Genomic DNA, 27,106 nt, shown 5'->3' with positions numbered 1-27,106 from the left:
CAGCATACACAGCATTTTGCTTTTGTATTAAGTGACTACTTTGCATCTGTCTTTACAAAGGAAAAAAAACTTCCAAATTTATTTTGAAGGAGGATGTAATTGAAATACTGGATAGGCTAAAAAGTGATAAAGAGGAGACATTAGAAAAGCTGATTGTACTTAAAGTTGAAATGTCACAGGAACTAGAGTAGTTGCATACAAGGATACTGAGGGAAGGAGTTGTGGAAATTGCATGGCACTGGCTGTAATCTTCCAATCTTGTTTAGATACAGGGGCTGTGCCACAGGCCTGGAGAATTTCAAATATTAGGCCCTTGTAAAAAGGGGTGTAAGGACAAACCTGGCATCTATGTGCCTGCTAGTTCAATCTTGGTGGTGGGAAAGCTTTTAGAAAAGATAATCTGGGACATAATTCATAGCCACTTGGACAAATATGAATTAATTGAGGAAAGCCAGCATGGATTTGTTAAGAGCAGATCAGGTTTAATTAATTTGATGGTGTTTTTCGATGAAGTAATGATGATAATGATGTGTGTGTGATGTACATGGAATCCCAAAAGGTGTTTAATAAAGTGCCACATAACAGGTCTGTCATCAAAATTAATGTCCATGGAATAAAAGGGACAGTGGCAGCATGGATATGAAGTTGGTTGAGTGATAGGAAACAGAGTAGCAGTGAATGGTTGTTTTTCGGACTGGAGGAAGCTATATAGTGGGGTTCTTAAGGGGTTGTTATTAGGACCACTTCTTTTCATGATCTATACTAATGGCCTATACTTGACTTTGCAGGGCACAGTTTCAAATTTTGCAGCTAACAAAACTTGGAAGTATTGTGAACTGTGATGATAATACTAATAGGCTTCAAGTGGACATCAACAGGCAGCTGGAATTGAAGGATACGTGGCAAATGAAATATAATGCACAGAAGTGTGATGTGATGCATTTTGGTAGGAAGAATGAGGGAAGGCAATATGTAATAAAGGATACAAATCTAAATGGCGTGCAGGACCATGTGACATGGGGGTATTCGTATTGTTACAAATGCAGGACTTTACAAGATGGTCATATTTTCAAATGTCTCTTGTTACTTAAGTTAAAACAGAATGTCCTAGATAGGGGTAATAGTGATCGTAATAACTCTGCCTGGAGGAAGGCACATTTGACCCAAATCGAAACCAATTGAAAATCAAGTGATAGGTTTCACACTTTGACACAAGATGAGGGTAGCTGTTTTTTGGACACAGAGGCAGAGAGAGAGAGAGACAAAGAAATTACTGCTGTCAGGGAGAAGCAGCAGCTACTGCTCGTAAGAGCAGGGTGACTGTTTTTGTGTTAGCAACTAATAAGAATTCTTGTAAAAGTTGGTTCTCTGTTCAAAAGGAAGGGAACAGGACTGATGGAACTTCTGGAAATTTAAGGAACAAGGAGTTGCTGAGGTGGGCCTTGTTAGTAGAAATCTGTTCCGCAATACTCAGACTGAGTGGAATGATTTTCGAAGCACATCAGAAGATTCAACCTGGCATGGGAGGGAGAAATGAGCCTGCTGGAAGCTAGGAGTAACTTGGGGCTTAATCTTGTATTGTTACTCATCTCCCAGAAGCATAGTGTGAAGTAAAAATGTTCTATATGGCATATTTTGATTGAGTTGTTTAGTAAATGCGGAAATATCTTCCCTTTAGTTTGGTGTATGAGTTGCCAGTTCAGGAACACTTGATCTGCATTGATTTGATTTGTTTGTTACAGTAAAAGTCTTAAAATGTGAAATCCTTTCCATCGGTGAGTTCCGTCAGTCACTGGGAAATTCAACTTTTTTTTTAAAATATTGTCGGCCTCTATGGGGATGGTAACAGTTCCTGGACTTTATGAATAGAGGCATAGAGTACAAAAGAGAGGAATTTATGGTGAAACTATAAAAGCACTAGTTCATGCTCAACAGGAGCATTGTGTCCAATTTTGGGCAGTGCACTTTTGGAAGGATGTGAAGGTATTGGAGATAATACAGAAAAGATTTATGCGAATGATTACAGGGATAAATGACTTCATTTATGTAAATAGATTGGCAAGTGGGGCTGTACTCTTTAGAGAAGTGAAGATTGAGAGAAGGTTTGATAGAGGCAAAATCTTGAAGGATCTGAACAGGGTAGATAGGGAAAATCTGCTCCTATTGGCATAAGGGTCTAGGGCTAAAGGAAACCAATTTAAGGTGATTGACAAATAACCAGAGGTGACATGAGGAAAACCTTTTTAATGTAGTGAGTGGGTAGCATCTGGAATGCACTGCCTGAGAGTGGAGGCAGATTCAACTGCACCTTTCAAAAGAGAATTGGATAATTATCTAAAGTGAAAAAGTTTGCAGAGCTATGGGGAGAAAGCAGGGGAATGGGACGAGCGGGGTAGATCTTTTAGAGAGCCAGCACAGCCATACAGGCTAAATGTGCTGTAACCATTCTATGATTCTGTGATCATATTAACAGAAACTAATGCAGGTGCACTGTCCAAAATCTGGCACCCTCAGGACCAAGGCAGTGCCAGATTTTGGATTTTCTTGGATTTTGGTTACCCAATTGGTTACCCAATGAATTGAAGCTGCTGGTCTCTAAAGGAAGATCCACATTTTTTACATATTTATGTGACGATTGGTGTAAACAAATGTAAAACAGATTTAAGCCCCTGAGCCTGCAGGAAATCTCTACATTGCCATTATAAAGTGTGATGCTCTGCTGCACTGTTGGCTTAAGCGTTCCCTTACTGCCTTTTGGCTTATGTTGCAGGGATCCCTGTAGCTGTTTGAAAGGAGCCTAAAAGCTGAGGGCAGTGGTGACATTCATAATCAGATGCAGTAGAACAGTTAGTAAATGGACAATTATGAAACACAGGGTAAATTATATAAATATTGAAAATGTTGAGTGGCGCCTAGAGAGAAAAGTGTCCGGTGTTTGGACAATTCCGGTTTTCAGAAAGCTGGATTTGGGGAACTGTACCTGTAGTGTACACAGTGAAAAACTATTTCCGCTTGTTGCGGAGTTTAAGACTTGGTTATACATAGCCTAAAAATTAGAGTTGGTTCTTTCAGAAGTGAAGTTAAGAAACAGTTCATCATGCAAATGGGAGTAGAAATTTGCAACTCTCTTCAGCAGACGGCTGATGCTTGATAAATTATTTATTTTAAATCTAAGATGGATGGAGATTTTTGTTAACAAAAGTTATCAAGGAATATGGGGTGAGGGTGGATGTGTGAAGCTAAGTCACAGATCAGCCATTATTTTGTTGAATGGCAGAACAAGCGCAAGAGAACAAGTGGCCTTCTCATGTTCTGATGTCCCGAAAGCTTATGTGACAACTTGCTTGTAAATATTATGGATTTATAATCAGGTTCATTCTGACTTGTCAATTTTGTTGGGGTGGGGGCATGGAGTGGAGATGTGGAGTGGAGGCATGGTCGTCAGATTTTTTATAATGTGGGTAAACTTTGATAGTTTTCCAGGTTATCAAATGTGGTTTGATGGATCAATTCCAGCTGCCTCCATTAGCAAGTAAAATCAACATGGACCAGTTACTACTTCATGTGCCACTTCTATCCAGTCCTTTTGCTCTCTCTACTTCTCTTTCAAAGGTACTCTTCCTAACTTCCCTGTCTGTTTCATCTCTACCCCTGCCCCTTTCATAGCTTCCATTTCCCTCTCGACCAGCAATGCTCTGCTCATTGTCATGCTTAGCTCTACTGCTTTAATTGGAAGTGAATCTCACTGCTGCATATTCCTGTTCTCACCATAATTCCTACCTACAGCACACAATGGTAAATATGACCAATCTGCACTGATTTTTGTCACCAAGACCTAATAAACCATCTCTAAGACCACCTATTTCCATCTCTGAAACATTGCTCAACTTTGCCCTGTCTCAGTGGCCAGAATTTATGGCTCAGCAAGTGGGGGCCCACTCACTGAAGTGTAAAATGACACGGGGTGACGTCGGGCATGCATCCCGACGTCATTGCGCATCATTTGGATTTTCAGTTTGGCGGGCACACAGCCAAGTCGGCTTCATGCCCACCGAACTGCCAAAGGCCTATTAAGGCCTGTTAAAAACTAATATAACTAATAAATTGAGATGCCCATCCTACGTTGGTGGGCAGGTGAAAAACCCACGTGGCCTTCGCATTTTTCATGAAACCTCATCCACTGGCGGGATGAGGTCTCATGAAGAGGTTAAAAATTGAGTAAAATTTTTAAAAAATTCATTGACATGTCCCAGCTCATGAGGGGACCTGTTTGAAATTTTTAAAAATTATCTTTATTTAGATGTTTAAAACGTAAACTAATCTTCCTGAGGCACTTTAGTGCCTCAGGGAGCTTTCTGCGCTCTTTTGCACGCATGCACAAAAGAGCGCAGGCCCCAACTCAGGGAATAGCAACCCCCCAACACCCCCCCGGCCTGCACAGGGACTGCTCAGTGCTTCCAGGGGCGTGTCATGCTGGGCGGGCCTTAATTGGCCTGCCCACATAAAATGGCGGCATGTACCCGATCGGGGGCGCTGATCGGGTTCGTGCCCACTCCCACCCACCCCCGCAAAACCCCCCCAATGGGGGAAAATTCTCCCCAGCTTCTTTGTTGTGGAAATCTTCACTCATGCCTTAATTTCTTCTAGACTCAACTATTCTAATGCACTCCTGGCTTGTCTCCCACCTTCAACCTCCTGTAAACTTGAGGTCATCCAAAGCTTGGCTGCCAGTGTATTGGCTCACAGGAAATTCCTTTTTCCTATTACCTGCGTGTTCGCTGACTTACATTGGCTCTTGGTCAAACAACCATGTCGTTGCCCCTACCTATCTCTATAATCACCCCTAGCCCTACAACCCTCTGAGATATCTATATTTCACTAATTCTGGTCTCTTGTGCATCCCAAATTTTTGTGCTTCCAATTGCCTGGGGCCCAAGCTTTCAATTCCCTCTCTACACCTCTCTACTTCACATTTCCCCTTGAACTCACTTCTTAAAACATTTCATTGGAGGCGGTTCAGAGAAGGTTCACTAGATTGATTCCAGAGATGCAGGGCTTGTCTTGTGAGGAGAGACTGAGCAGTTTAGGCCTATACTCACTACAGTTTAGAAAGATGAGAGGAGATCTAATTGAGGTATATACAATACTAAAGGGGATAGACAAAGTAGATGTGGAGTGGATGTTTCCCCTTGTGGGGCATTCTAGAATGAGAGCCATAGTTTTAGGCTAAGGGGTGGTAGATTTAAATCAGAGATGAGGAGGAATTACTTTTCTCAAAGGGTCATGAATCTGTGAAATTCACTACCTCAGAGTACAGATGCCGGGACGATGAATATGTTTAAGGAGAGGATAGTCAGATTTTTAATTAGTAATGGGTTGAAAGGTTATTGGGAGAGGGCAGGAAATTGGAGTTGAGGCCGAAATTAGATCAGCCATGATCGTATTGAATGGCAGGACAGGTTCGAGGGGCTGAATTGCCTACTCCTGCTCCTAGTTCATATGTAAAACCTAGCTCTTTGGTTTAGCTTTTGGTCATCTGACCTAATATCTTGTTAAGTAGAGGAAAGGGACAATTCAAACTGCTGTCATGAGAGTATAATAATTTTCATAATATATTTCCGGTTCATTGTAAAGTAAGTTTATGGGGTTGTGTTTTACTGTCTTTGTGTGTGATTTAATTACATTTTGTAGCCAAGCAGACTACAGGTTGAAGTTATCAAAAGAAGTAAGGTGCAGAAGTGTCTTTAATATGCTAATGAGTAAACATGGTTGGGGTCTTAGCATATAAGGTGTAAAGGGAATTTGCACCTAAGATAGATGAGGGGGACTTGAATTTCAGAGGTTAATGAGAATATTTGTAACATGAAAAGATTTATATGATAAGAAAGGTAAAGTTTCAAAGACATTTGGACACAATGGAATTTACATTTTATAAAGGGAGAAACATATATAAAGGAGAATGAGGCTATGTGTCAGAGGAAGGCATTGTAAGATCTAACAGAAGGGTGTGAAGCCTCCAGTATTTGTGCATTAAGCCTGCTATCTACATAAATACAAGTTGGAGGGAGCCATTTTGAATTCCACTGTCCAGGGCATTGTTAATTTGCTGGATCTGTTTTAAATCTAAAATCTATTTTTGGACTGTTGCTTTAAAGAGGGTGTAACTGGTAGTCAGGTTAACTAGGGATTTTAGGAGTTCTTTTAGTAGTAATTTGTAGACCTATTTATGTACTTGAAATCTTTTCTTTTGTTAATAAATATTAAAATTTTTAGTTGTTAAAAAATTTCTAAAGTCTTGAAGGACTTTGTACTACTGAATTCAGTGCACACATCTTGAAACAAATACAAATTGCAAAACCGTTGTTTTAGCGGGATTGAGTTTCCCTTGTGGATTCAATCCACCTGGCATACATCATCTGTCACGTCATAACACTGTACTGATTTCCTCTTACTGTAAGCAGACGGTGTTTTGAATTAGTTCTTAAAGAAAAAGCAATGGTGTATTTCCCAAACACTTCAATTTTTGTGATCCAATTTTACTAATAATCCACAGAAACTCGAGTTCAGATTAACTCAGAAGGTTAGTTTCTTGTACACATTCAAAATGTGTGAAAGGGATGTCTGCAACATGACACTCCACATAATCACACAGTACAGGGAGGGGGAGGGAAATAGAGAAAAGGAGTTTTACAGCATGAAGATCACAGAAAAATGAATGTCGATTCATGTGAGTTCCAGAGCCCAATAAAGAACTCTTTCATGTAGGCATTTGAGTTTAGCTAGCTGAAGTTGTAGAATGCACTTTTCAGTTGATGCTGATGCGCAAGATGAAGTAGGCACTCAGAGATTGACTCTGTAGGCGATGGTACAAAATTTTCCAGCAGACTCAGGTTAGATGGGTATGGTGTTCTACCTGGAGGAGCCTGCTTCTTTGTGGCTTATCAATTGGATGTTAAAACAGCCGACTGGCTGTATTTTTCACAGATGCAATGTTAAAACTGTCCAAAAGGCCAGAGGTTGGGTTCATGTGACATGGCTTTTTAATGGTTAATTGTAGCTTAACAATTAGTTTCTGTGTTCCTGGCCAGGATTCTATTGTTCCTCCTTAAGAGGGAGATGACTTGGTGATTAACATCTCTTCCAAGTAATGAGTTTCGTTTCTTCTCCTTTGTGATAGTTCAGGGTGGGGGTGTACTTTCTCTCCTTTTGATGATTACAAGTGATTTGTACAGTGAAGTGTGAAGTTCCAGAAACTAAAAAAATAATTATTTTGTTCTTAAAACTGCTAGGGAGAACTCCCAGGCAGTGGGCCAGCCCTGTGATCAGGTAACTTGTAGCAGCCACCTTAATTTTCTTTGTTCAACAGAAAAGTTCAGTTTAAAATAAAATAGCAGCAAGGATAAAATTTTTATATATACAGAGTTGGGTTTCTTTCCATGCCATAGGAACTCAACAATCTCCTTATGTGGCTTGGTTCCATACATGGTTTTAAAATGCTTTTGTGAAGCACCTTGGGAAGCTTCGTTATGTTAAAGGCATTTTATAATTACAAATTGTTGTTATAGGCACTCTGGGAGTTTAAAACATTTAGCCTAGGTCTGTCCATATAGGTTTTTGCTCCAGCCTGAGTATTGAAACAGCTCTTTTTTTTATTCGTTCATGGGATGTGGGCTTTGTTGGCTGGGCCAGCATTTATTGCCCATTCCTAATTGCCCTTGAGAAGGTGGTTGTGAGCTGCCTTCTTGAATCGCTGCAGGCCATGTGGTGTAGGTACACCCACAGTGCTGTTAAGAAGGGAGTTCCAGGATTTTGACCCCACGAGAGTGAAGGAACAGCATTATAGTTCCAAATCAGGATGGTGAGTAGCTTGGAGGGGAATTTTCATGTGGTGTTGTTCCCACATGTCTGCTGCCCTTATCCTTCTAGATGGTAGTGGTTGTGTGTTTGGACGGTGCTGCTGAAGGAACCTTGGTGAATTCCTGCAGTGCATCTTGTAGATGGCACACACTGCTGCTACTGTACATCAGTGGTGGAAGGAGTGAATGTTTGTGGATGTGGTGCCGATCAAGCGAGCTGCTTTCTCCAGGATGGTGTCAAGCTTCTTGAGTGTTGTGAGAGCTGCAGTCATCCAGGCAAGTGATGAGTATTCCATCGCACTCTTGACTTGTGCCTTGTAGATGCTGGACAGGCTCTGGGGAGTCAGGACGTGAGTTACTCATCACACAATTCCTAGCCTCTGACCTGCTCTTGTAGCCACAGTATTTATATGGCTAGTCCAGTTCAGTTTCTGGTCAATGGTAAACCCCAGGATGTTGATAGTGAGGGATTCAGTAATGGTAATGCCTTTGAACATCAAGGGGCGATGGTTAGATTCCCTCTTATTGGAGATGGTCATTGCCTGACACTTGTGTGATATGAATGTTACTTGTCACTTGTCAGCCCAAGCCTGGATATTGTCCAGACCTTGCTGCATTTGGACATGTTCAGTATCTGACGAGTCGCGAATGGTGCTGAGCATTGTTCAATCACCAGGGAACATCCCCACTTCTGACCTTATGGTGGAAGGAAGGTCATTGATGAAGCAGCTGAAGATGTTTGGGCCAAGGACACTACCCTGAGGAACACCTGCAGTGATGTCCTGGAGCTGAAATGACTGACCTCCTACAACACAACCATTTTCTTTGTGCTAGGTATGACTCCAACCAGAGGAGAGTTTTCCCCCTGATTTCCATTGACTCCAGTTTTGCTTGGGTACCTTACTGCCACACTTGGTCAAATGCTGCCTTGATGTCAAGAGCAGTCACTCACACCTCATCAAAGTCACAAAAGCTACCTGAAGGGACTGTGACCATGGTTAACTAACCTTCCTCATCCATCTTGACTTGTCTGCATCCTTTTATACGATTGACCACACCAGCCTCCTTCAACACCTTGCTTCTGCCGTCCAGTTAGGTAGGCTTGCTCTTGATTGGTTCCATTCCTATACATACAGTGATAGCTAGAGACTCTACTTCAATGGCTTCTCTTTATTGATTATTATCTCTGATGTTCAGCAAGGGTACATACTTTGACTTCGACTATTTCTGATCTAAATGCTGCCCCTAAGTGGTCATCCAAAAACATAATTTCAGGTTCCACATGTATGCTTACAGTACCCAGCTCCATCACACATCACCTTTCTTGATTCCCCCAATGTCTCTGATCTGTCATGTTGCTCTCCTGAAATTTAGTTTTAGATAAGTAGAACTTTCATTCAGTTAAGTATTAGAAAGACTAAAGTCATTGTCTCTGGTCCCTGCTGAAATCTCTGTTCCCTGACCATCAACTTCACCTTATTCCCTGGCAAATCTGAGGCTGAACAAGACCATCAGCAACATTGAAATCCTATTTGATTCTCAGCTGAACATTGACTTCACATTCTCTCAATCACCAAGGACACCTATTTTAACCCGAAGAACATAGCCCATTTCTGCTCCTGCCTCAGCTCATCTATTGCTGAAACATCATCTAAGCCTTTGTTAACTTTAGATTCAAATATTCCAATGTTCTCTAATACAACCTCCAGTCTGCACCCTCCTTAAAGTTGAGTTCATCCAAAAGTATGTTTGCCACTACCCATCCCATTCATCTGTCAACATTGTGCTTGCTAATCCATAATGGCTCCTGATGCAGAAACTTCATGATTGGAAAATTCTCATCCTTGTTTTCAATTTGCTTCATGGCCTCACCACCACCTATCTTTTTAATCTCCTCCAGCCCTACACGTATCTGAGATTTCTATGTTCATCCAATTCTGGCCTTTTGTGCAACCCTACTATTGGTGACTTAGGCCTGAGCTCTGGAAATTTTGGTCTAAACATCTGTGCCTCTCCACCTCTCTCCCTCACTACTTTTAAGACACTCCTTAAAACCTGTCTCTTTGACCAAGCTTTTGGTCACATGTCTTATGTATTGCATAGGTGGGAATGCTGGATCATCCAGCAGACAGGATTGCGTAAAGCAATGCTCCAACATTCCATGGGGTAGGGTTTTCAAACAGCAGCACCTGGAGCTGGTCCACAGAGCTGTTCAGGGGTCATTATGGGGGCAGGGGGCAGCATGCAGAATGGGATTGTGATCAATAGGTCAGTATACCATTGCAGTTTGCAGCTTGACACAGGCAGTCATTGAGAATGATGCTCACTGACTGGAGGGGGTGTTCATTCTGGCTGCATGCTGTTCCTTGTTTGTCTAGACCCGGGAAAAGGAGCACGCGGTGTCTGTTTGTATGCTTAGTAGCTGGTAGGTACTGCAGGGATTGCAGTGTGCGGCATTGACCTTCTAATTTAATTTGCCAAGAGTCATCTGTTTTATTTGTAATTTGGATGTTTATTGTTTGTGCCACTTCAAATGAATTTTTGGTTTGGGCTGATGACTCTGCGTCAAACCAGTATCATCACTGACAATTACAAAGGATGGAAAATGGAAGATATCCCAGCGAAAGTACCGGCATCGAGTGGGATTGCAGGCGGGGTTACACCGATTTGGGCACCGGCCAATCAGCTTCACGTTTCTCTGAATCCTTGCCAATCGGTTGCAAGATTTCTCTGAATCACAGCCAACTGGCTTTAAGATTCTCCAGCAGTCAGCGAATCAGCTGAGAAAGTATCTGACTTTCAGCCAATAAGCTCTTTGATTGACATCTGCTCCCGGGTCGCGTGGTTATTGCCAATCAGTAATCGAGGAACGGAGCAGCCAATGGAAACGGAGGGAAGGCTGTGCCGCGGTCGTCATTTTGAGAGGCTGGATTGGGGCTCTGTGGTTTTCCCTTCCTTCATACTCGTCCCCAACCTGGGCTGACCTACCCACGGCGAGGGCATGGTGAAGCTTTTCGTGGGGAAGCTGCCCCCGGAGGTGCGGAGGGATGAGGTTCAACCGCTGTTCGAGCAGTTCGGCAGAGTCAGTGAATGCGATTTAGTGAAGGTGAGATTAAAAACAGAAAGTGCTGGGGCCGGAGGGCTGGGGAATCTCAGCAGGTCTTTCAGCATCTGCAGAGAGAGAGAAACAGAGTTAACGTTTCGAGTCTGTTTCGGAACTAGTGAAAGTAGAAATGGGAAGAATGACAGAGGGGAAAGAGAGTGTGGCAGGAGGGGGGCGGGCAGGGGTGTGATGGGAAAGAGACAGCGAGATGGGGATAGAGGGAGGAATGGGAGAGAGATGGAGGAGAGTGAATGATGTGGAGAGAAAGGGAAGGATGGGTGAAAGATGGAGGGAGAGATAAGAGATTGGGAGAGAAAGAGGGAAAGGAATGGGAGAGGGACAGGGAGATTGCGATGGAAGGAGAGGATGGAAGGGAACAAAAAGACAATAGAGTCGGGGGAGAGTGATGGGAGATGAGGGCCTGAGAGATGGAGGGAGAATAATGGGAATTATGACAGGAGATAGGTACAGAGAGAGGAATGGGAAAGAGATGGGGGGAAGAATGATAGGCAAATGTGGGGTGCAGAATGGGAGAGAGTTGGAGGGAGGCGGTGGCATGAGAGAAGATTAGGTGAGGAGGGTGAGAGAACCGGGGGTGAGAAAGTAGGAATGAGAGAGACATTGGGGAAGAAGGGGACCTGAGGGCAGAATGGAAGTGATGGAGGCAGAGGGACAGGGAAAGGTGGGGAGGGCATAGGGAGATAAATGGGACCGAGATGGAGGGAGAGTGATCACATATATATCATTAAAATGAAGTTGAGGCACTGGAGAGGGTGCAGAGAAGATGCACAAGGAAGATACCAGATAGTCACCAAGAAATTCAATAGGAAATTCAGAAGAACCTTTACCCAAAAAGTGATGTGAATATGGAAATCTTTAATGAAAGGAGTTGTTGAAAGTGAATAGTGCAGATGCATTTAAGTTGAAGCTGGATAAGCATATGAAAGAGAAAGGAATAGATGGTTACAATGATAAATTTAGAAGTGGAAAGATTGGAGGTGGCTCGAGTGGAGCATAGATAGTCGAATGCACTGTTGGGCCGATTAGCCTATTTCTGTGCTGTATTTCCTATGTGTTATGGTGGTAGGGTTGCCAATCCTCTCGGAATGGCTGGGCGTACCCCAGAATCAGCCACAATCTCCAGGTAGCCAAACAAAGCATTCTGGGAACACATCAGCTCCTGGCAGTGGAAGCCAGACAGGCCGACAGCCAATCACAGCCTGGGCTTGTACCACCTGACCTTCCCTTGTACCACCTGACCTTCCTAACGTCAGGGACTGGCTGTCAGCTAATTACATTTTGGGCTCAGGTATCACCTGACCTTCCGTATGTCAGGAACTTACTCCCGTACCCACAGGAAAGCCTGACTTTGCGTTGGCAGAGGCCACTTGGTGGAAATATCTGAATGGCCTACGGTCCATATGGTCTTCACTGTAATCAGTTGAGGTGATGCCCACTCACTGCAGTGCTGGAGGAAAGGGCGCTGGGTGCTGATCATGAGCCAAGGCTCGGCTGAGTCTAGCTGGAATCTGGTATAGTGATTGTTGTAGTTCGCCTGAACAAAGCATCAGGAGACTCGGGTACAGGCTACGATTATTTATTAATTATTCAAGCGTACTCAGGGAGAGACAGCCTTGGGCAGTTTAAGACTCTGCTGTAAAAGGTTACAAGTATTTATTCCTTATATACGCCTGTGGTCACGTACACATATTTTAATCTTGTCAATTTACAATCACATGCTTCTCCAGTCTCAGTTACTTGTTTCCCGTACGTACATACATCAAGCATTGTTCTCATCTATGCAAGACCACTATATATTGCTGATTGTGCAGGAGCCTGGGCCTCCTTGATCCCAGCAACCACTCCCTGGCCTTGTTCTTTGTTTTACTAGCTTGCCTGTCTCATTTCTTATCCTGTCTAAAACATATCTGCTATCCCAGTTCTGCTTTTCTGCTTACAGTTCTGTTTTTACTGAAACACACTTCTAACAAAATAAAATTATTAAATTGTTAACCCTTTCAGTGATTAATTAGTGTTATTAATATTCATCAGTGTCATATTGAACTGGTGGTGACCAGGTGGACTGTGCTACTCTGTGGATTTCTGTCCCCAAAAGGAACTGTCAGGGGAAGGAATTGTTCAGACTCAATAGTGAAATTCCAAGACAAGTTCATTCCCTCTCACTCAGTGTCAAAGGCCTTTTTTCTAGTTTCACCTGCTCGCACCACACTGCCGGCTTTCTGTGATGTCACGGCTGCTGACGTCTCCTGGAATATGTCTGACAAGAGTTGACAACCCTATTTGGTGGACTGAGAGAAAGATGGGAGTGAGAATGATGAGGAGATGGGGTTAAAGAGAGATATGGGAGAGAGATGGAAATTGGAACAGAGAGGGATAGATGAGGTAGAGAAAGATGGAGGTACAGAGAAGAATGCCAAAACTTGAGAGGAATGGCGAGGAGTTGTGGTGGGGGAACAGGGGGAAAGATAAGAGGATGGAGATACGAAGGGAAAAGATTGATACTGTGGCAAGAGGAGTGTGGGACATGAGGGGAATGGAGAGAGACTGTACAGGTAGGGGGGAGCAGACTGTGTGCAGGAGGTATTGGGATACACGGAAGGTCTTAATGAGTCCAATTTACAGATCCACACAGCTCAACTGATTGATTCTTTCATTAGTTATCTACATGGGAGGGCTGTTGGCATACCTAGTCAACAAATTACAAATCCTCTGATTAACCTTGGGCAATGCTGCATCATTGACTATTGGATTATGAAGTCTCTTCAGTTAATCAAAGTATGTGGGTTTACCAACAAAAATGATTTTTGAGACTGGACTCAAGAAGAACACCTGGTAAGGTCTAAAAATTTGGAACATCCTCCTCTTTCCTGTCTCCCCTACCTTGTATCAGTTTCATTCTTCTCCACCTCCCATATCTCTCTCTCTGCCCCCCCCTTGCCTCCACTTTTGCTTCTCAACCCCTCCAGTTGCTCGCTTCTAGCCCCTCTTGCCATTCTCTGCCTCATAGCTCTCTGTCAGTCAGTTCCCCTGTATGTCTCAGTTTTTTTCTCCACCACATTTCTGCTTATATAATCTCTGCCCACTAGATTCCAGAACCGTTGGGGGCAGCTCAACTGCCTGGAGGTGGGCAACAGCAGCAGGATGGGACCCAGCATTGCAGGCAGAATTGAAGCCCTCCCTGCCTGCCTGGCTCTGGTTGCAGCCAAAGACTATCCTTAGAAGGATTCTTCCCCTGCAGTGGTGGCCTCGTTGCTGTATCTATGTTGCTGTGAGAGTACTTCCATGTTGAAATTCCTTTTTGGTTACTTACCATCCATTGCAGTCCTTTGGTGCTCCAGCTTCAAGAGCCTGTCTGTCAACCTTAATTAGAAAGGTGACCTGTCTCAATGCCAGTTAAGAGGGCATATCCATGGAAATTCCAAAGAGTGACTGTTTCCCCAGAGGTCAGGTTCATGACCTAGAAACAATTCTGACTCCTGTTTCCCACTTCTGGAGGGGAAAATCCAGTGCCCCCCACCCCTTTGGGGAACACCTCTGTCCTGTGGACCAGGTTATTTTTATTCAGATTTCACAGGCATTTAAGATTGCCAGTTGTTAGGAAAGTTAGCACTTAGCTGACTTGAGTGCCTGCTACTTACATACCTTTTCCTCTCTGCCATTTTGATGGGTTGAAAATTTACTCAGCCTCCATAATCTGCTTTTGAAACAATCATAATTCTGGATTAGAGTGAGCTGAAGAAATACATATTGTACCATCTACATGGTATAATATCTTAATTTAAAGTCTTATCTTTGGGAATAACCAGCTTTTATAGCAAGGGACTGAAGCATTCAAGCTGCTTTTCTTTCCCAATGCCCCCAATCCTCCTCTTTGTGCACCTTTCTCGTCCACGTTTCCCTTGTATCACTTTCTCTTATTTGGTCAAAAAACTGGCTGACTTTTCAACTGACCCTTACCAAGATCTGTAGTAAATGCTTACTGCCCCAACACTGAACCTGGAACTCCCCTGGTTCGTGCAACTCATATGTTCATTGTGCAAGGTATTTACCAACGAAGCTTTGGAAATAACTACAAACAAGAGATTAGGCCTAAACTGGTTTTCTTTCCTTTTTTATAGGACTATGGCTTCGTGCACATGGAAGATGTGGAGGCAGCACAGAGAGCGATCTCCCACCTGAATAATTACAAGCTTCGGGGATTCTCCATTATTGTGGCTTTCAGCAAGAGCAAGATTATATCCTCCTCCAAGTTGCATGTCGCCAACGTTAGCTCCCACTGCAGCAAGCAAGAGCTGAGCACTTTGTTTGAGAAATATGGACCAGTCGTCAAATGCAGGATTATAAAGAATGATGCCTTTGTGGAGATGGAAAGAGGGGAAGATGCCAAGGAAGCAATGAGAGCTCTTAGTGACACAGATTTCAAAGGTGAACTAACTGGGGGATGTGGTGGCTATGCAGTCTCTCCAGCAATGGGATTTTATTTTTCCTTGAGATATGTTATTGTCAAAATGCTGACACAAATTTATTCTTTATCCTGTTCACTTTTTGTCATAGAATCTACATTTCACCCCTTCTCCTGAAGATGGTAACATCTCCTGTACATAATACCAGGGATGCTGATAGCATTCAGTAGCACACTTATTTGGTTATTCTACATAGGTGCACCTTGGCAGTCAGTATCAGTTGGCTATTTCGCTTTGGAATCGGTGTTGCAGCCTGAATATGTGCTTGCCCCTCTTGCACTCTTTGTAAAGGGTTGGGAGTTGTAATGAGGAACTGGTGCCTTTTCTGTATTTCTCTCCCATTCCAGCTGGTAGGAGCCCAGCTGTCACCCGCAGATCAACTAACTCAATGTAGATTGGGGATTGAAGCAGGGATCTTGACAGTTTGTAGGCGCCAGTACCACACCAAGTGGGGCATTTAGCTACTAAGACACATCCAGAACTTTTCACAGCAGAGTTTGCTTTCTGGAAGGTGCCAAATACTAGTTTAGGCTGACCACTTAGTCGTCTTACCTCACTTCAAGTGGTGATGTTTATAAGGAGTTTAAAGATTGGGCCAACTGATGGCCAGTCAGCATAGATTTTGACATTATATTCCATCTGCCATGTTCTTGCCCACTCACTTAGCCTGTCTAAACCTCCTTTGCTTGCTCCTCGCAGCTCACATTTCTACCTAGTTTTGTGTCATCAGCAAACTAACACAGAATGTGGAATTGTACCCCAGTCAGAAAATTGAGAACGTAGGAAAGGATTAGTTAGTGCTATATGACTGACTGAGCTAAATGTTTAGGTAGTGGCATATGACTTTGGTATTGTGGTATACCTGTTAAATTGACAGTTCCCCTTTCCCATTTTAATCAGACCAATGGTTTGCTAACTTGGCTAATTGTTCCCTGTAGCACATCTGTAGCAAGATTCTTTTACCCAACAATATGCAATTCTGATCTGAAGCAATGTTATTCAGGTATGATTTTTTGTAGTTGCTTTCAGTTGAGTAACATAGGGTCTGTATTGCGCTGCGCCAGAAATGTTTCCAAGTTTTTTTTTGTGATGTTCAATGGTCCACTTCCAAGTTTGTGAAACTGGTCAAGGCACCATACAGATGAGTGAATGACCTTGCTGTCCTGAAGGGAGTGGTGTATCTATTTTCCTTTGTTCGTCTACTTTACAGTATTGAACTGCTGGTTACTGACGTCAGATTCTTATGGAATGCTTTCTCTCTACCTGTGACATTGTGCACTTTGCAATTAAGCCAGTGATTGAGTGGTGCCTCTTTTCCCCCATTCGGCTTGTATAGTCTTTAGCTTCAGGATGCACATGGTGTGATCAGTTTCAGACATTGACTCCTAGAATGACTTTACCAAGTTCAAAAGCATACAACAGGATATGAAAGTGTGACATGCATAATTTACAAGCCTTGGTTCAAATGATTGTAACTATAAGTATCAGTTCAGTGCTATCTACCACAATTTTCTGAAGAGCTCAATATTGTACTTGTCTGTGGATAAGCCCCACATGTTCAGGTCTTGTTAGACTTCGACATGCCATTTACAAGGCTGTTGATTACTCTCTGATTAAAATGCAAATTCTAAGGCTTGAGGTGGTTTAGTTTCCAACTTCTTTATTAAAATCAATTTTCATTGCGAAACCCATCAATGAAAAGATGATGAGATTTGAAATTCTTGTTTTACATTAGAAAGAACAGCAAAGTAGGCCACTTAGCCCCTCCCTGCTCTCGGTCCATGCCACCTTAGCTTATCATCAGCCTCAACTTCATTTTCCTGCCTGCTCCCTGTATCCCTTGATTCCCTGAGAAAGCAAAAATCTGTCCACCTTAGCCTTAAATATATTCGACGATGGAGCATCCACAACCTTCCAGGGTGGAGAATTCTATATATTCACGACCCTTTGATTGAAGAATTTTCTGCCCCTTCAATCGTGAATTACCAGCCCTTTATCCTGAGACTGCCCCTGTGCTCTAGATCCCCCAATCAGGGGAAACAGTGGGTAGGATTTAGCGGCTCCGACACTGGCGGGCATCTTTGTGGGTGGGACAAGAAAATTTGGAGAATCATTGACTTTTATCAGCTCTCCAAATTTTCCTGTTGCGCCCGCGACAATGCCCACTGGTGTCAGGGCAGCAAAATCCCTTTTAATGTTTACCCTGTCAAGCCCCTTTAGAATCTTGTATGTTTCATTGAGATCATCCCTCCTTCTGCTAAAGCCTAGAGATTCTAAGGCCAATGTATTCAGCCTCTCATCATAGGACAGTCTTCTCATTCCTGGACCCAGTGTAGTGTGCCTTCACCGTACCGCCTGCAATGCAAGTAAATTATTCCTTGGATATGGAGACCAAAACTACATTCCAGCTGTGGTCTCACCAAAACCCTATATAATTGTAGCAAGACTTTATTCTTGTACTCCAATCTCCTTGTAATAAAGGGCAACACTCAATTTACCTTCCTAATTGCTTACTGTACCTACATGCTTTCTTTGTGTTCCTTTTGTGGGTACACCCAAGCCCTTCTGACTTGGAAAAAGTTAATGCAAAAATGTGACAACAGGAAAGAGACTTTGCACCCAGCAAACGTGCAATTCTTTGAAAGAACTATCTATTCTAACTGGATCAATCCCTGCATTTTTTTTTAAAAAGGTGAAGGAATGTCAAATAAATGGATTATTTTTCTGATGACATTGCCAATATTAATTTTGAGGCCGAACAGAGCGCCCTATCTGGGCCCCCTGCTTTCTATCCATTGCTGTCTGAAATCTGTGTTGTCTGGGATTTTGTAAATATAATCAGCAGCCCACATAGACTGAAAACTAAGATGTAAATTCTAGATGACAAACCTCTTTTTGAAAATAAAAGTTTATCATTCCTATTCTCGCTAGCGCTAGGATGGAGGCCAAAGTGTAAATAATAAAATTATAACCCGTAAGCAGATCCACCTGATACCATTAATTTGAATTGAGAAACTTTTTTTGCGCATCCATTTTTAAAGGCAAACGCATCTATGTCGAACTATCGAAGAGTAAAGGGTGGAAAGATCCCCGAACACATTGTCACAAGTGTGGTAAGGAGGGCCACTGGTCTGCAGACTGTCCGAAAAAGCGAGGTGATTTGGAGGACGGGTATTCCCGAGATCGCTCTGACCCTTACTCAGAGTCTCTGCGACCTGAATCACGATATGGAGAGCAGTCGGTCAGTGGTATGGATCAGTTTGGGTTCATCGATTACTATGCGAGGTATCGGACACGTCCTTATGGGGCGACGGTAGAGACCGATTGTGATCAGCAGGCACCTCAGCATACACATTTAAGTTCTCCCACAAGTGTCTTAGTCCACAGTGGTTTCGAGTATCAACATGTGACTCCACAAAATGCTCAATACAGCCAGGAAAGGAGCCCTCTGCAGAGACCGCGCCAGCTATTTCCTCCAAGCAGCAGAGATAGTTTGGAGTGTCCACACCTTGCCCAATTTCCAACGTCCAGTCGATCATTTTATGAGCAGGCGAGTTCGGCCAATGACACTTGTGCAGACTCTGTATATTGATTCAGAGGTGAGTCAGGTTCTCTCCAAAGTTCCAGTGTAAAGTTGTTAGTAATTGTACTAATAAAGTTTTCCACTGCCTCCTGGAGGTGAGTTGTTAAAAGTCTTGACTATTTTCAGTCTTTTAAAATTTTTTAGAATTCAGTACGTTCGATTGCACTCTTAAAGGTGCTGAGTCTTGCTGGGGTATGATTCAACAGGCGCCTCTTCTGCCTAGTACTTGCTTCATTTCCGATGCTAAACAGAGTGATGACAGGATACCTAGTTGGAGAGTAGAAAGATTGAATCTGATCCTGTTCTCGGCTGACATCCACACATTGGTTAGTTATCAGGTTTAGAACATTGGCCACAGATTCATACCGCTAAGTCAGCGACATGGAGTTCAGTTCTAGCGCTGCTTCCCCTGTTGTAGCTGGGGTCAGCTAACTCTGCCTAGACATGGGATGAAACTTGGATTTTCTTGATCCACTCCCTGGTAACAACTCCATCCGTCTCCCTGACAACTAACTGAGGCTGAACCAGACTGCAACCTTGGTATCATATTTGACCCTGGATAATATTTCATTCCATCAGAAAGACAGCCTATTTTCATGGCCATACCTATACGCATCTCAGCCCCTGCCTCAACTCTTCAGCTGCTCAAAGCTCTCATTCGTGCCTTTATTACCTTTAACCTTGACTACCCTGACACACACCTGATAGGCCTCCCATGTTCTACCCTTCCTAATAACTTTGAGGTAATCCAAAACTTGGCTTCCCATGTCCCAACTCACCAAATCTTGTTAGATCACTATGCCTGTGTTCGCTGACCTATTTTGGCTCTTGGCTAGGCAACACCTCAATTTTAAAGTTCTGATCTTATTTTCAAATTGCCCAAAGCCTCACCCCCTTCCGATCTGTGTAGCCTCCTCCAGCCCCACAGCTTTCAGATTTTTGTTCTCCTCTAATTCTGGCCTCTTGAGTATCTCTGATTTTTATCGCTTCAACTTTGTTTGCCATACTCAAGCCTCTGGGCTCTAAATTCTGGAAATCTCATCCTAAACTTCTCTGTATGTCTACCTCATTTTTCTCATTTAAGACACTCTTTAAAATCTACCTGTTTTAACAAGCTCTTGGTTACTTGTCCTAATATCTCCTTCTAAAGTTTGATGTCAAATTTTGTTTTCTGATGCTGTAGGGCATTTTATCTGTTAAATCTGCTACATTTATTAGTACTTGTATTGGATTATGTAGGCTGGCTTTACACTGGACAATATAATTACCACTGAGCTTATCAATATCCTTCTCGGTCTAATTTCTGTTTGGATAGTGGTAATGGCCCTACAATTGACCTCAGTGTTTCCAGGATAAGGTGAGATGAACTAAATTAGCTGAGGTTCCTGCGCTGTCCAGTATGTGAAAGTTAGGTGACAAAAGGATCAAGAGTGCCCTCAGCTGTGACATTACCTGAAGCCAAATCTCATGCTGGCAATTGCTACCTAGGCTCAGGTGAAGAATGGCCCCATGTGGAGATGTCAGGTGACTGCTACTGTTGGCTGAATCCCAGCAAAAAGTCAGCATCTTTGCGGGATGATGGGGAGAAACAGAAAAATAAATGGCTAGTACAAAGCCAGATTTAGCAGAAGATCAGACAGGTGATGTCCTTTAAATACCTTAGTCCAAAATGTCATCTTTGTTCTGCTTACAGGTTCAAATCTACAGCAGCTTGGAGTCTCTGCCATGTGGTAAAGCCTTATGTTATAAATTGTACTGACTGTGTCTGATTGGGCACTTGGGTATCTGCTTTGAAAGACATGGGTTTGATAATAACATTGAATCCTGAGGTTAACACTACAGTAGCTCAAAAGTTCTGGTTGCATTATCATCTTTAAAAATGTAATCGACCGTCAAATTTCAACAGTTTCTCTTAAAAAAAAAGCTTAAAGTAGGTTATTAGTTTGCAATTTCTGGAGTTCTACGATGTCCACTTTGAGATGATTTTTGTTTTCTCTTCCAAAAGGAATTCTCTTTCCAACTTGTACCTGTTGGTTACCAAGTCAATATTGGTTAGGTGAAATCTCTTGTGTATGTGCAAGAGATGCATTGCTATACTTGAATACATATGCCAAAGGTAAACTGCTATGATAAGTCTGATCTGTGGTTTCAAGTGGCACAATGGTACCCGTTTTCATTAGGTCAAGAGTTGCTTTCATACTCTGGCTTGCACAGAAACTTGCATATTTGTAGACTTTGGAACTTCGTGTACAAAACACAGTGCATGTCATAAAATTGTACATACATATGGTAAATGTAGAAATTAGCCAGATGATGTGCTTCAGCAAGCCTGCTTCTCAATGCCATTCCATCCTATTATAATGCAATGATCATAAGAAGTAGGAGCAGGAGGAGGCCATTTGGCCTTTTGAGTCTGATCTGTCATTCAGTAAGATCACGGCTGATCTGATTGTGGCCCTGACTTCATTTTCCTACCTGCTCCCCCAATTGATTCCATTGCAGTTCAAAAATCTGACAAAATCAGCCTTGAATATATTCAAAAACAGAATTACCTGGAAAAACTCAGCAGGTCTGGCAGCATCGGCGGAGAAGAAAAGAGTTGACGTTTCGAGTCCTCATGACCTTTCGACAGAACTATATATTCAATGACCCAGCCTCCACTACATACAGGGAAAAAGAATTCCAAAGACAAATTACCTTCTGATAGAAGAAATTGCTTCTCATCTGTCTTAAGTTGGAGACCCCTTTATTTTTGAAGTGTTTTTCCGATTCCTGTGGAGACCACGAACTTTTAAAAAGAGATATGAATTTCTCAGTGACCAAATCAAAGGATCACAAGATTTTTGTTTTTGTTTTGGATTTCCAGCATCCGCAGTTCTTTGTTTTTACCACAATCAACACGTCGATCATTCTGCTGATCCAATCACTCCGAGGGGGTGGGACATCAATGATCAACTGCTCCTCCGGGTTCTGCGCAGGCCCTTGGGGACAGGCTTTCCCAATCGGAACTATATCCATGCCGCAAATGGTCCAGGCGCCTGCGCACTGACAAGCGGCAGTGTGGAACCATGGGGGACACGTCCGCGGTGCCTGATGGGAATTGTAGTTCTTTGACGCTCGCAGCGGCTGTTGGCTTCAGGAGTTCGAGAGTTCGAATCTGAGAAAATGCGAGACCGAGCGTTTGCCACGTGGGCGGGGCTGGAATTGGAGGTGCGCATCTGTAAATCCTAGCCCCGGGATCGCAGCTGTTTAACCTCCGGTACCTCATCCCCCCTCCTTCACTCCCTGTTTTACCCCCATCCCCCCTCCTTCATTCCCCCCTCCTTTACCCCCCCATTCCCTGATCCCCCTTCTTCACTCCCCCTTTACCCCCATCCCCCCTCATGCACACCCACTCATTACCCCCTCCTTCACCGCGCACCCCCGTATTCCCCCCTTCACCCCTCCATTCCCTCATTCCCCCTCCTTCACTCCCCCTTTACCCCTCCTTCACCCCCTCATTCCCCCTTCTTTAAGGGGATATTTCAGAGGACTCAGAATAAGTACATTCCTACTATAAAGAAAAAATTCTAAGGGGAGGACCCACCATCTGTGGTGAACTAAAGATGTTAAGGAAAGTATCAAACTTAAGGAAAACGCATAAAATGAGTGACAGGACAGATGATCGGGCAGAACATAAAGAACGGCCGAGAATGGCAAAAGGTTCATCAGGGGAAAGAAATTAGAGTATGAGAGAAAGCTAGCTAGAAATGTAAAAATGGATAACAAGAGTTTCTACAGGTATTTAAAAAGGAAAAGAGTAAGTAAAGTGAGTGTTTGTCCTCTAGAACACGCCAGTGGGGAGTTAATAGTAGATAATAAGGAAATGGCAGAAGAAATGAACAAATATTTTGCTTCTGTGTTCACTATAGAGGATATAAAAAACATTCCAGTAATAGCTGTAAATCAGGAGGTGAACGGGAGAAAGGAACTTGGTGAAATTGAAATCACTGGGGAGTTCACTGAGCAAACTGATCAAGCTGCAGGCTGGTAAGTCTCCAGATCCCAATGGACAACATCCTAGGGTCTTAAAAGAGGTTGGCTAATGAGGTAGTCAATGTGCTGGTGTTAATTTTCCAAAATTCGCTCGATTCTGGAAAGGTTCCATCAGATTGGAAAGTAGCAAATATAACCCCTCTATGCAAGAAGGAAGAGAGGCAGAAAACAAGAAACTATAGGCTGGTTAGTTTGACATCTGTCATGGGGAAGTTATCTGAATCAATCATTAAGGAGGTTATAGCTGGACGCTTAGAAGGGCTCAAGGCAATTGGGAAAAGTCAGCATGGTTTTGTGGAAACAAAACCATGTTAAACCAATTTATTGGAGTTTTTTGACGGAGTAACATGCACAGTGGATAAAGGGGAGCCTGTAGATGTACTATACTTGGATTTTCAGAAGGCATTTGATAAGGCGCCACATCAAAGGTCATCACAGAAAATAAAAGCCTGTGGTGTAGGGGGTAACATATTCGCATGGATAGAAGATTGGCTGGCTAGCAGAAAGCAAAGAGTATGCATAAATGGGTCATTTTCTGATTGACAGGATGTGACGAGTGGAGTCCCATAGGGGTCTGTGCTGGGACCTCAACTTTTTACGATTTACATCAATGACTCAGATGAGGGTAGTGAAGACATGGTAGCTAAATTAGCAGATGACACAAAGATAGGTATGAAAGTATGTTGTGAAGTGGACATGTGGAGGTTGCAGATGGATATAGATAGGTTGAGTGGGCAAAGATCTGACAAATGGAGTTCAATATGGGAAAATGTGAAGTTGTTCATTTGGCAGGAAGAGCAAAAAAGCAGAGTATTACTTAAATGGAGAATGGCTGCCTAATTCTGAGGCGCAGAGGGATCTAGATGTTCTGGTGCATGGATCATAAAAAGTTAGTATACAGGTACAGCAAGTAATTAAGAAGGCTAATGGAATGTTATCCTTTATTACAAGAGGGATTGAACATAAAAGTAAGGATGTTATGATTCAGTTATACAAGGCCCCGAATACTGTGTGCAAGTTTGGCCTCTTTTTTTAAGGAAGGATGTAAATGCATTGGAGGTGATTCAAAGGAGGTTTACTAGATTGATACCCGAAATGAGTGGGTTGTTTTATGTGGAAAGGTTTGACAGACAAGGCTTGTTTCCACTGGAATTTAGAAGAGTGAGGGGTGATTTGATTGAAGTATACAAGATCCTGAACGACCTTGACAAGGTAGATATCGAAAGCATGTTTCCTCTTGTGGGCGAAACCAGAAATAGGGGTTGCTCTTTTAGGACAGAGATGAAGAGAATTTTTTCCTCTGAGGGTTGTGCGACTTTGGAACTCTGCCTCAGAAGGTGGTGGAGGTGGGGTCATTGAATATTTTTAAGGCAGAAGTAGATAGATTCTTGCTAGATAAGAGAATCAAAGGTTATCGGGTTAGATGGAAATGTGGAAATGAAAACTCAAGAAGGTCAGCCATGATCTTGTTGAATGGCGGAGCAGTCTCGAGGCACTGAATGGTCTACTCCTGTTCCTATTTCTTATGTACTCCCCCCATCCCTCTCCTTGGATTGATGGTTGATAAATCCCTTGATGAGCTTCATCTCAGAGTGTTGAAGGAGGGGGCTAAGAGAGATAGCGGATGCATTGCTGGTTATCTTTCAAAGTTCAGTAGATTCTGGAAAGGTCCCTGCGGACTGGAAAGTAGGAAATGTATCCCCACTATTTAAGAAGGGAGAAAGAGGGAGAATGGAGAACTACAGACCTGTTATTTTGACGTCAGTAGTAGGGAAAATGTTAAAATGTATTATGAAGGATGTGATAACTGGACATTTAGAAAAGATTGGTAAAATTGGGCAGAGACAATGTGGATTTATGAAAGGGAAATCATGTTTGACAAATTTGTTGGAGTTTTTTGAGGGCATGACTTGCAGCATAGATAAAGGAGAACCAGTGGATGTGTACTTGGATCTTTGGAAAGTTTTTGATAAAGTCCCACACAGGAGGTTAGTTAATAAAATTTTTAAAAATTGGAATGGGGAAACATCCTAGCATAGATTGAGAATTGGTTAACAGACAGAAAGCGGAGAGTAGAATAAACGGATCACTCTCAGGATGGCAGGCTGACTAGTGGGGTACCGCAGGGATCAGTGCTGGAGCACGGCTGTTTACAATCTGTATAAATGATCTGGATCTAGGGATCAATTGTAATATTTCCAAATTTTCTGATGGCATCAAACTGGGTGGGAACATAAGTTGTGAGGAAGATGCAAAGAGCCTTCAAGAGGATTTGGACGGGCTAAGTGAATGGGCTAGAACATGGCAAATTGAATATAATGTGAATAAGTGTGAAGGTTTTCACTTTGGTAGAAATCACAGAAAGGCAAACTATTTCTTAACTGGTAAGAGGTTGGGAAGTGCCGATATCCAAAGGATGTCCTTGTTCATGAGTCACTAGAAGTTAGCATGCAGGTGCAGCAAGCAGTTCGGAAGGCAAATGGTAAGTTGCCCTTCATCGCAAGGGGATTTGTGTACAGCAGCAAGGATGTCTTGCTGCAGTTATATAGAGCCTTGTTTAGACCTTACCTGGAGTATCGTGCACAGTTTTGGTCCCCTTATCTAAGGAAGGATATACTTGACATAGAAGGAGTGCAACAGAGGTTCACCAGATTAATCCCTGAGATGGCAGAATTGTTTTACGAAGAGAAATTAAGGAAACTGGGTCTGTATTCCCTAGAATTTCGAAGAATGACAGGTGACCTCATTGAATCTTACAAAATACTTACAGGGCGGAAATAGATAAAATGTTTGCCCTGGCTGGAGAGTCTAAAACCAGTAGATGTAATCTCAGAATAAGCGGTAAGCCATTTAAGACTGAGATGAGGAGGAATTTCTTCACTCAGAGGGTGGTAAATCTTTGGATTTTGCTACCCTCGAGGGCTGTGGAAACTCAACCATTGAGCATGTTCAAGACCGTGATCGATAGATTTCAGGAGACCAATGACATCAAGGGAAATGGAGCTAGTCTGGGAAAGTGGCATTGAGGACAATCAGCCATGATCTAATTGACTGGTGCACAGGCTTGACGGGCTGAATGGCCTCCTCCTGTTCTAATGTTCCTTCACCCCCCATCCCCCTTCCTTCACCCCCATCTGCCCAACTTCAACCCACATCCCCCTCATTCACCCTCCAGCATCCCTTCTTCACTGCCCCATCCCCCACCTTCACCACACTACCCCCCCCGCATCTCAGACACATGGTTAAATGGATAACATGGGAACTACATTCTACACTGGTTTTCTGTGACTGCTGAGAGACTGTTTTCTCCAGACTGTGGAGTAAAAGTACAAAAGTTTGACTCCCCCAGTTTTGAATCCATCTCCCTTACTGGTGCTGAAGGGCCTGCCCCAGTTAAGATTGTAGATCTAAGGTGCTCCACTCCATGGCCCGGTCCTCAAATCATTTCTCTCCCTCTTAAAGCTGTGTGCTTACATTCCTTTGCGACTACTTTTCTGTTTTGTCTGGTGGTGAATGGCATTTCTTTCTGACTCAAAGTAAAATGGGACAGATTGTAAGAGATCCTCTGTGAATCTGACATCAGATCATCAGATGGTTTTACACGGGCAGCATGTGGATGAGAAATATGTGGGGGCTGAGGATAGACCCTTGGTCAGACTCTAGAGCAATAGGGGTGGGAAGATTAACCATTGCAGGGGATTCTCTGGCTACAACTGAAGAGGCAAAAGTGGGCCAAGCGATAGCAGTCCAACTGACTGGACAACAGGGAAGAGTTGGAGGAGGAGGATAGTGTGGTCGGGCATATCAACGGCTGCAGAGAGGTTGTTTCTCTCTCCACAGATGTCGCCTAACCTGAGTATTTCCAGCAGTTTCTGAACATATATATCAGATTTCTAGCATTCATGGTATTTTGCCATTGTATTCGGAGAGCTGGGTGTGTGTATTTCACACACAATCACAGAGCAGAAGAGGCCCTTCATCCCATCGAGTCTGCACTGACGTGAGAAACACCTGACCTACCTACCTAATCCCATTTGCCAGCACT

The 27,106-nt window shown here is 43.1% G+C and overlaps 1 protein-coding gene and 1 long non-coding RNA gene across 2 annotated transcripts; one reads left to right on the top strand and one right to left on the bottom strand.

Moving 5' to 3' along the window:
• Positions 1–10,347: 10,347 nt before the first annotated feature.
• LOC121291644 lies at positions 10,348–22,033 on the bottom strand. Its single transcript, XR_005946043.1, has 2 exons — positions 21,724–22,033; positions 10,348–11,027 (listed from the first exon to the last, which is right to left on the bottom strand). It is a non-coding gene; the product is annotated as an uncharacterized LOC121291644 (long non-coding RNA).
• Positions 10,748–19,135, top strand: LOC121291643 (RNA-binding protein 4-like). The gene is made up of 3 exons (XM_041213109.1): positions 10,748–10,962; positions 15,099–15,405; positions 18,485–19,135. Exons 1-3 carry the CDS (start codon positions 10,858–10,860, stop codon positions 19,033–19,035), a joined length of 963 nt encoding a protein of 320 aa, XP_041069043.1. The 5' UTR covers positions 10,748–10,857; the 3' UTR covers positions 19,036–19,135.
• Positions 22,034–27,106: the final 5,073 nt, after the last annotated feature.

This window comes from Carcharodon carcharias, chromosome 19, assembly GCF_017639515.1.
Source record: "Carcharodon carcharias isolate sCarCar2 chromosome 19, sCarCar2.pri, whole genome shotgun sequence".
NCBI classification, from domain to species: Eukaryota; Metazoa; Chordata; class Chondrichthyes; order Lamniformes; family Lamnidae; genus Carcharodon; species Carcharodon carcharias.
The sequence above is the reverse complement of the archived record's forward strand: the minus strand, read 5'-3'. Positions and strand labels throughout refer to the sequence as shown.